The sequence below is a fragment of the Sardina pilchardus genome, chromosome 5 (genome assembly GCF_963854185.1).
Source record: "Sardina pilchardus chromosome 5, fSarPil1.1, whole genome shotgun sequence".
NCBI lineage: Eukaryota > Metazoa > Chordata > Actinopteri > Clupeiformes > Clupeidae > Sardina > Sardina pilchardus.
Genome location: NC_084998.1, coordinates 22,669,629 through 22,680,552, shown reverse-complemented (window position 1 = coordinate 22,680,552; position 10,924 = coordinate 22,669,629). Strand labels below are relative to the sequence as shown.

The 10,924-nt window shown below is 42.8% G+C and overlaps 1 protein-coding gene across 3 annotated transcripts in view; it reads right to left on the bottom strand.

The window, feature by feature from the left end:
- Positions 1 to 8,530, bottom strand: part of dacha (dachshund a) — a 167,288-nt gene extending 158,758 nt beyond the window's left edge. For all 3 annotated transcript variants that reach the window (XM_062536955.1, XM_062536956.1, XM_062536957.1), the window contains exon 1: positions 7,877 to 8,530. In XM_062536955.1, the coding sequence (XP_062392939.1) occupies positions 7,877 to 8,355 (479 nt within the window). In that variant the 5' untranslated portion in view covers positions 8,356 to 8,530. The remainder of the gene's footprint in view (positions 1 to 7,876) is intronic.
- Between the last annotated feature and the right edge of the window lie 2,394 nt (positions 8,531 to 10,924).

Sequence of the window (10,924 nt, the reverse complement as noted above, 5' to 3'; positions counted from 1 at the left end):
ACGAGCTTGACGAAAAAATCTTCAAATAAACAATTAAAAGCTTAGCGAAAAAGGGGGTTTTAATGTAGCAAGCTCCTAACGCGGCGTGCCCAACTTTAATGATGCCGCTCAGATACACATGGCGAAAGAGGGAGGGGAACTGGTACCGTGGGGGTAGGAGACAGGGGTGGAGTTGCGGGTATATGGAGGGGGGGTTGTTGAGACACCGCCAGTCTTCCTGAGCAAAAAACTACTTTGCTGATTTTAGTGTCACTTTTAATTTTCTGCTGCCTGCTTTCCCCCTGAACGCCCATCCAAAAACAACCATTTAAAACATCACTCCTAATTAGATGATTAGTGTTTGGAAGGGCAGGAGATGAGTCATTTGCATAATTCAATCATAAAAGTTAGAGATACATATTTCTATGTTCGTTTGTACAATTATCTTCGGCTGTCCTGGGGGCGACGATATTAATGTGATTAAACAATACTCTTGCTACGGAGCCTAGTGTCCCCCATTAAAGCACCGCTAGAGGCAAACCAAAAATTAATTTTAGGAGACAATCAATTTTATTCTACATGACGGTAATAAATATAGCCTGGCTGCAGATGTGTCATTAAGCTCAGGAAGGAGATTTTCCCAAAGTCAAAATGACACCAGTGGCTCTATTTCTCTCTCTCTCTCCCCCTCTCTCTCTCCTTCTCTCTCTCTTTCTCTCTCTCTCTCTCTCTCTCTTTCTGGAACAGAAAGGTAGCTGTTGTCATTTTTCCTCCTGCAAAAGGCTTGACAGGCCTCCTCCACCTGTCAGGTCTAAGCCATCATGTGTACTCACATAATGTACACACACTTGTGAGTGCATGACCACACACATACACACACACACACACACACACACACAGAGAGAGAGAGAGAGAGAGAGAGAAAGATAGGGAGAGAGACACACTCACACTCTCTTGTTTATTCACGTACAAAAGTACACACTGTTACTTCACTGTTACACTCACTGTGTCTTTTTTCATAATATGCATGCTGCAGTGAATATCTCTACTACTACAACAGCCTCAACACTACTTCACAACAAGCCACAAAATCCCCCTCATGCATTAACCAATACATGTCCATTCAAATCATGCAACACACACTTGGACTGTTTCACATGTGACTAAAACGGCACACACACACCAGCCTCTGGTTTCTACTGCACTGCCAACAAAGGCTTGGTCTTTTCAAGAGGAAGTCCTGTCGCTGACAGCTGTTGATTACGTTTGCCCTATCGAGAACGTGATCCCAAATAAATGTGTCGAGTCCGGGCCATGTGTTGAGATGCAAGTAGCACATTTCCATCCCTAATTGACCACATGTGTCTTTGCTTTGCTTCTAATTCATTGGTTACGCATGGGACTAGTTATTAAAGGGCTGCGGCTTGGAACAGGCCCTCGCCAACATTAATGAGAGATTGCATGGCCACAAGTTGTTTTATAAGACCTCGGACGCAGTTAAGCTCTCTCTCTCCCTCTCTTTCTCTCTCCCTCTCCCTCTCCCACTCTTTTTCTCTCTCCCTCTCCCTCTCGTTCTCACTCTCCCACACTCCCTCTTGTTCCCTCTCTTTCTCACTTTCTCTGCCACTCTCTTGTGTCTCTCGGCAAGGTAGCCCCAGCCATAAAAATATCAAAGTATTTCAACCTTTGCTTTTACAATGGAGCGCCATAAATCTTACATGGGAAAAGGTCGAGGATGTAGGAATGTTCAGTCAAAGACATAGGAAGGAATTAGGAGTTTAATAATAATAATAATAATATTAACCATAATAATAATAATAATAATAATAATAATAACAATACAAATAACAATAATAATAATAATCATCATAATAATAATAGTAATAATAATGATAATACAAATATATAATAATAACAATGTAATTATTCATGTTATTGTTGATATTATCATTGGAAGAATACTAAGAAGACACCACTGCCATTTCACTTACTAACTCTGAAGTGCTAATTCCTTTTTCAAGGGGAACGCTGCTTAATTAACAGGCCAAAAACAGCAAACAGTTAATACGGCGCTTAAAATATTGACATTAGAAAATCTACTTTGTCTGCCTACTCCTGTGCCACCCTACAGCCCCTGCTGTGGGCCTAGAGGACAGAGAGTGCAAGCGCAGACCCTTCATGTAACGCACACTCATTTACATGTGGACATACTCAAACGCAGTAAACCATCATATGAGCATGATCATTAAGTCAGCGCATTTACCCACAAAATTAGTCTATATTTCTTTTATTTCTCCCCTTCCTTCCTTCCTTCCTTCCTTCCTTCCGTCCTTCACTCCCTCCCTCTCTCTCTCTTTGCCCTCCCTACACACACACACACACATATGGCACACAAGGGGCCTTGCTTTAAATGCCATCTAAACAGAAAAACAAAACCTCTCTTTAACTTTTTCATGAGGCTAGTCACAAAAAGAGAAAGACCAGCAGACAGAGAGACGATGTGTGCTTGTGCCTGTGCCTGTGTGTGTGTGTGTGTGTGTGAGAGAGAGAGAGCGAGAGAGAGAGTGTGTGTGTGTGTGTAGGTGGGCAGTGTGTGAGTATGAACGTGTGATAGAGGGAGGGAAAAGAGAGCGAGAGATGTGGGCATTTGTGCTCCCCTTCGCAGCGAGAGCACAGGGTTAATTTATTATTTAAAGTAGAAAAAGGGCAGAGAGAGCCTATACGCAATAAAAGAAAAAGGGGATGTATAATTGATGGTTGACATTAAGGTGTGGTGGCGTGGCTGGGGTGACAATCTCTAATGCTGCTGAGGATATAGGAAGGTACATCGGAGGGATGGGCCGAGTGGGGGGCGTTTGGGGTGGGGGGGGGGGGGGTGGTAATGGGGGAAGGGGGGCAAACCGGGTGCCAGCCTCCAACGAGTGGGCATCTACGCCTCGGGCAAAGCCATGGGCAAGAAGCTGTCCATATGGACACGCTGCCCTGGCCAACAGACACACACACACACACACACACACACACACATATAAACACACACACACAAACACAAGAGGCCGTTACATATTTGGATATATTTGGTCTTCCCATCATATGCTCACAGACTGGCTGAGGGAGAAATGTCCTGCAGCACACAGTGTAGTCAAATCTCTATGGAAACACACACCCAAAGACCCACAAAAAAATAGTACAAAAAGATGACAATGAAATATTATACCTGATCTGTCCCACCAAATTCTATTAGACTCAGACTGAATCCAGACTAACCGTCATCCACTAGCCTTTGCACACAACCGCAGTGTTTGTATCAACTTCGATGATACTGTACTCAAAATCGATGAATTCATTATCATGATCATTCAACAAACAGTAACACAATAAAATATTAACTGTTTTTTTTTTTTCCCTGAAACTCATCTGGTGAGTTTTCCTGCCTTGTCTGTTATGTGTCTAATCACACACACCTTTCCGTTTTGGATCAAAATCATTCGGTGTCTCTGCCCTGAACTGACACACAGTTAGTGCTGCACAATCTCACGGAGTGAGAACTGCAGCTAAAAAAAAAAAACACTGAGAAAAAGGAAACAAAAAAAAAAACAACGCAACAAACTACCAAACATCTGAGTTATCACAAAAGGATTTCTAAAATGACTGATTGGATGGATGCTCAAATATTGTGCCAAGCAGCGCAACACACTAGCTTAACTCACTGGCTTTGCTTACAGCCTTCACATGATAAAAGTGGCAAGAGAGGTGACCCTTTTTGTTGTCCTGCAGGCTTGAATTCCACATATGGTGCAGTAAAGACTACATTTATAATGAAGACAATAGAAATCCCTGGTGCAGTTGAATGTAAAGGGAGGTCCGAATCTGCCACTGATAGATCTCCATCTTTTTAATTGAGCAGTACATCAAGATATGGGGTGCTATTCTGCCTTGTGGGCAAACAGAAACTAAAGCACACATTCGAAAACGTCCACTAAAGAAATACAGATTGGCTAAATTGCTTGTGTTAATCTTCCAGAAGAATCAAATATTTACATGAAATTGATCATTGCCTGTTCTGGGTCCTGTGTAGATTTGGATGTGACCGCATGAACTGAAGCAGCGGGCCCTGAACGACGGAACAGCAGTTATTCTCGATCTGACACCTGCTGTCTTTTTAGCCTCAAAACAGGTCTCTCTCCATCTTGGTGGGAAAATAGTTAAATGACTAATCCAATACACCTTTGAGAGAAGAAACACTTCCCCATAAACACAAGATTGGAAAAACAGCACAGATGTTCGTCTCTAATGCAATTCCCATTCAATTTCCTAAGTGCAGTCCCCAAGTGCAAACTAGTTTAGCGTTATGTTTAGCTTGCAAATTCTTTTTAATAAATAATGAATGCAATAAAACGCCGGAGATCAATTGCGCGCTGAGAAATCATAAAAGCGCCCCTAAGTGCCGCCAATGTTTGCTGATTTGGACATTTTCCCCCGGTATTCAAATTGGTCGTGTCAGTTTAAAGATCCCGTCGAAATGTTTTGATTACTTTTCAAGTGTCTCCCGGTGACGCCGTATCCAGCTCACGCCGACCCTCCGCTCAGAGGTCTCGGTAATGAGTGCACGCTCTCACCACGTCTCTGCCGCCTATCTCTCCATCTCTTTGCCAGTGGAGGGGAGTGGAGCCGAGAGAGGGGGTGGGGAGGGGGACGGCTGATGTTCGCAAACACATTAGTTACAACCATCTGGTGGTGGGACAGTGGATGATGTTTAAATCTGACTATAAAACCAGCGTGGTGGTGGTGATGTGCAGCTAGGTAAAAAAAAAAAAAAAAAAAAGAACGATGGCGATGAGCAAATTCAATTCGGGAGCGGCCCACAGCTACGGCAATTTCATTAGGTGCCAGTAGCTCCAATCTGTCTGAGGTGAACTGTTCACTATAGTGTTACCGTTTACACATACACGCACACGCCCTCGAAGTCTATTATCAACAACAGCCGACACCAGTTTTATGCATATTTTAGAAATATGTAAACAATAATTTGAAATTTGTCACTCTGTCTCACTGTCCCTCTGTGCACACCCGCACGCATATTTGCAGATTGGATGTGCACGACAGATTGATTCAGCACAATACAAACCCCAATAACGCAACTAGGGGATTCTGAAGGTTATGGGGGCGTTGCTAAAAGGTTAATTACCGAACCCTGCCCAAACTGGCCATCTGGACATGTACACGAGTGCGCTCTACGCCCTCCATCTCAAAGCGCAAAAGAGTGAAAAATCGGTAGAGAGTGACACGTCTCACCCTCTATTCTGTCGATATACAAAAGCGCATGTTAAGACGAAAGACAGGACCCTTGCATTTTCTGCAAACACACACACACACACACACACACACACACACACACACACACACACACACACACACACACACACACATACACACACACGCGCGCGCGCGCGCACACACACACACACACACACACACACACACACACACACACACATACACACACACACACACACACACACCACATGGCCTGCGCACACTGATCAAATTCGGACATATCAAATTAATTCATTGACGTTGGCCTCGCTGCATTGCTCCAAATAAAACTTTAAAATTATACATACGTGTTAAGCGTTTAACTCAATTTACACATTAAAATACGAGTAAAATAGACGTATTGTATTTTCTTCTCATGAATGCATTTACACTGCGTTAGTTATTATCCTTTTGACACGTAATTTCATGTAGTTAAGTATTAGTAACACAATCCAGCATATGGCCACACATTCCTGCAACTGCACATTTTAATTTTAGACCACATTTCATTTGATATGAATGTTGGTCAAATTTCACAGAATGTTTTAGTCACTGTTTGATTTGATACAAATTTGGCAATACAAAATAGGTGTAGCCTATTTTAAAATGTAATACTGGCTGTAGCTCCTGCTCTCTATTTCTCTCTCACTCTCTCTCCCTCCATGTAAGCCATTTATGTTTTTGTGTATTGACATCCTGGTCTTTTGTGGCACATTATCAGCGTGGCTTATTGTCAAAAGTGGCCTGAGGTGATGTGCTGAAAAAAGTTGCAATTATGTACGAACAGACAATAAAAGCAAAGCCCCGAGGTCCAGGGATGATAAAGGTCTCGAGGAAAGGGGTCATTGGTCCCTTTAGAGTTGCTACCCCCATAACACACACCCTCTCGCACAAGCACAACACACACACACACACACACACACACACACACACACCGTGCGCGCCACACACGCACACACACACACACACACACACATATCCTACACCCTCTCACTCGCTGACATTGCTGGGAGAGCATGGGAACACTAATGCATCTGTCATGATAACAAGCTAAGAATAACACCAAGACACCAAACTGAGCCTAGAAGCCATTGGCGGCGATTCATTCAGACCTGCCCCATTGATTTATTTATCACGGTCAAGGGGTGTAGCCAAGCCAGGGGCTTCATTTGGGGTTCTTCCCATAAGTAACATCTTTGCAAAGTGTGATAGTAAGTCAACGCAAACGGCTCCCCTTTCCCAACGAGTTTAAATGAGACTTTGGATAAAGCGCTAACGCTATTCTTCATTACTGTGGATTATTGATTTCATATGGGTGGGAAAAGGGGAATAAATAAAACAATTATTACACATTGCAATTATCATTTAAGCATACTTAATATGAATAAACATACTAGGAAACTGAAGAGAAGTTTATCTACTCAAAGTTGCACTGATTAAATGAAACTTGAATATTTACTGTAGAATCACTGTACTGCAGAATACTGTAGAAAATTAACAGCAAAAGCACTTTAATAACACTTAGACATGCTATTTAATGAGGTCCATTCATTTGTCGCGTACACTTCAGTGAATATGTGAAGGCTTTAAAACCATTTCGACGGGGAAAAGTTGACGACTTTCTACAGTTAACAGCCCCCATAAATTCCTCAATAAAGTTAAATAAAAAAAAAAACTACATATAACTATGATTTAAATTCGGTGGTAATACACGCATATTTGTTTTCATGCATTCGTCTTCCGTGCAGTTCGAATTTGATTTACCCGTCTTCACCAACATTTAATTATCCTACAGAGTGATGCTATATGTTGTCATTAGGGCGATGCGCCGTGCTACAATGAAGGTTAATGCTGGGTCAACACCACATTTGAAGGGGCAAAAGCGCGAACAGTGCAGGCGCAACAACTGATCAATTTAGTACGACCCACTATTTTCGGCTTAGCAATCACAGTTCTGGTTCATCCACAACATATACTTGGTCTGTATTCGGAGGAACAAAGAATATGAAAATAAAACCCTCATGAATTCATCTCAAGCTGTCAGTTACCCTTTCTACCCTGAAATGGGATATTTTCACAGGAGAGCCAGAGGGAGAAACCAAAGACTCTCCTGATCCAGCCCCTAAATATGGCCAGTGTTCATCAGTTACACTACCTATTGTGGTATTTACCAGCTCATTTAAAGGAGAGCACAAAGATGCACATTACGCCTATAGAACTATATAATATAAATAACATTATAGGACAGGGGGAGGGGCCAGGGGTGCAGGTGCTGTTAGCCTACTTTGCAAGGTGACTTGCAGGTGTTGGATTTAAAGTTGGGAAGTTACAGACAAAAGTCGTGATTGAATTGATCTTTCAAACATAAAACAGCACACGAATTAATCAACCGATATATACGATTGCGGGTATGTAGACTGCATTGCATGATGATTACGGAGCCAGAGGGAAGGGTTGAAAAGTAACTTTGGAAACTTTTCCGTTACGCGCAATAGCAAGTGTGTAGCCTACTTGACGGATTAAGTTTATGCAGTTAGTGAACAGGGGAAAAATAGCTGGTTTACAGTAAATTGTATTCACTTACCTGGCATTTGTGCAGTCGTTGTACAAAGCCTCGAAGTCTTTGCGGGAGATGAGTTTGCAACGATTCACGCCGGGCTGAATAGCCCCGAGACCGCGAAGGATACGGACCTGTTCCACGGTGCAAACGACGGGACATATATCCAGGCGCTTCAGCTTGGTGTACACGGTGTGCAACCCTCCGACCAGATGTTTCAAGAAGAGGTCGAAAACCTGCGGCAGGCATATTAGCTCCTGACCGTCCACGGTGAAAGAGGCTACTTTGACCCCATGGACCTCCACCATTTTGCACTCGTTATTGCCGCTGGAGCTGTTCCCGTTTCCACCACCGCCGCCACCGCTGTTGATGAAAGAGTTGATCATGCTGCTTGTCAGTCTGGGAGACTCGTCGGGACTAGAGTACAGGGGATCTGGGCGGAATAAGCCGCCGGACCCCGGAGTGGAGGTCGGCGAAAGCACCGGGGGAGTTGCTGACAGGGCCATAGTTACTAAAGTTTTTTTCCTTTCTGTACGCTCTCTCTCTCTCGCTCTCTCGCGCTCGTACGGACACCCTCTTGCGCTTTTCTCTCTCCTCGCGCTGGTTCTCTTCGTTCTTGATGGTTCACATGCAACCGTGCTCGGGTCTAGTTGTCGGCAGTAGCAAATGGGCTACCTACCTCGCAAGTGGGAAGTCGGTGTACAATGAGCACTCCTGCGTTCAGGGCTTCAATTAGCCAGCCCACTGCAAGGCGGAGTGACATCGCTGTCTCCCAACAAGGAAGGCAATAACATACGCCCGAGAATTCCATTGGTGTTCAGTCTTTAAAGGGCGGGTCACAGAGAGTCATTAGTTGCTGCAACAGTATCGGCGCATCGACCTGAACTTATCGCGAACTATTAAATCAGTAATCATGGATATAAATTGTCAGTGCCTTCCATCAAAACATACAGTTACAGTATCACTTGAGTCGCGATTATGCCGTATAAAAGCCTGACAGAATACTATGTGTCTCATCCGGTCAAAGGCTATAGAATACAGTAATTCAAGTTAACAGTAGAGAGATTCTGAGTTTTAAATGATCTGCCTTTTTCTTAAGGTACACTTCATTGCTGATTAGGTGTCAGCATCATGATTTCGAATTATGCATATTGTCTACGATTTGTATCATTATGAATGTAAACTATGATTTTCGCAGATTAACTGCATGCTTTGCTTTTAAGATCTGGCGTCTCTAAACAGTACATGTTAAATGTTTGTTATAAAAAAAAATAAGTCGCAAACTAAAGCTGCACCTCATCCTCATCCTCTTTCAGCAAACATTTAAGGCATGCTGATTTCAAACGTACCACCACTTTCATTCTGTCTGTAACTACGATCCTCTACATTTGATCTGAGGTCTGCTTTATAAAGACAACGCTCCTGGGCAACTAACCGAAGGCAACTCCGTGTCAAGTCGACTCAACTAGTGGAGTGCCTTGCCTGTAAATGTGTTCACATGTTGCATGTTTCAGAAATGAGCACGACATACAATGTAGGGCACGTAGGACCACCAATGACTCTTATGTAGGATCAGATGACCAGTGAATCATGCTCTGTTATTGTCTATTTCATTCAGCCCAACATGAATGCTGTTAGTTAGCCATTGTAAACTGAAGTAGTTGTTTAAGCCCATGAATCATGCCTTTTGACTTAAAAGAATGTAGACTGTTATTCAACTGTCTGCTGAAATCTCACAGATCTTTTTGTCTTTGCTGTGTGGTGCATAATGGTTGTCTCTTACAGACAATGGGTGACACATAAATGTTCAATTGGGTAGGGTTTGTAAGGCTCTCTCAGACTGTTTTGGTAAATATTTCTCAGAATGCTCATGAGAGGCTCATGAATCAAAAAGCCTAACCCCACATAACGCTATAATGTAAGCATGTTTTATGTATCATACATCATGTAGACCTACAGTAGGTGAAACCTATATGCTTCTTGGGGGGGGGGGGGGGGGGGGGGGGCAGTAACTGTGGGCAGCAAATCTTTCTTAAGTCCAAAAAGTTTGAAAAAAATTAATACAGGAATAATGTTTAACCTTTGGTCTTGCGTAGGTTCCCTGGGAAGATTAATACTGTAATGGGGATTTAAATGCCATGCAAATTTCTGTAAGTACCTGGTTAAATTAAAAAGCTGGATGGCAATCGAGAAATTAGATACATATTTTACCTGGGTTTCAATTGCACCTTGCCCCTTAGTCTTACATTTAATCTTAATGAAGGGCTGATTATCATACCAGGCTGATCAGCAAATGTAGGCGCACCCAACGCACCCGACACCCCCCTACTCAGGACCGCCCACTTTCTGCCCTCTCCATATCCAACTCGACAACTCATTCTTCACCCCTTAAGCACATGTAATGGTGCCCACCTATTCTCGCTTTACTCAAATGGGGGACCAATCACGCAGTATAGGTCAATGAGAAAGTGCCTGGTGCTGCACTTAACCATCTGAGCTTGATAAAAGCATATCTTGTTAACCAGGGCCCAATGGTCTGTGAAATCACTTGAATTGTTAGAGGCGTGTGAGGGGTGAGAATAGCATCACATGAATAGAAATGTCTTGGTGTCGCTGGTGAAGTGTAGAACATGTTTAAACCTTGTTTCATGGAGTGTGTAGCAACTGGGATATTACAAACAGTAATATCATTAGCACTGAAGGATGGCACTTGAAGGGTTAAGGCGCTTAACTGTGAAACTGAAAGTCAACACAATTGTTTTATGATATGGTTGGTTTTCTTTGCTTAATTATGTTGATTTATCCCAGAGGACGTCATCTCTCAAAGAATTGAGGTTTGTATTAAAGAAGAGATCACATAAGTGTCTGAGTGCAAATACTGAATAAAACGTAACAGCAAGTACTACACTGCACACTTTCTGTGAAAGGGGGAGAAAAAAAAACATATTTTTGAAAGCCTCTGAACATTCTCCAAAGAATATCTGGAACGGATAAAATTGCATTATGATTGTGCATTTCTCGATGTGAATAGTTCAATGACTCATTTCTGTTGTGGAATGAAGCCAAGTGCATACA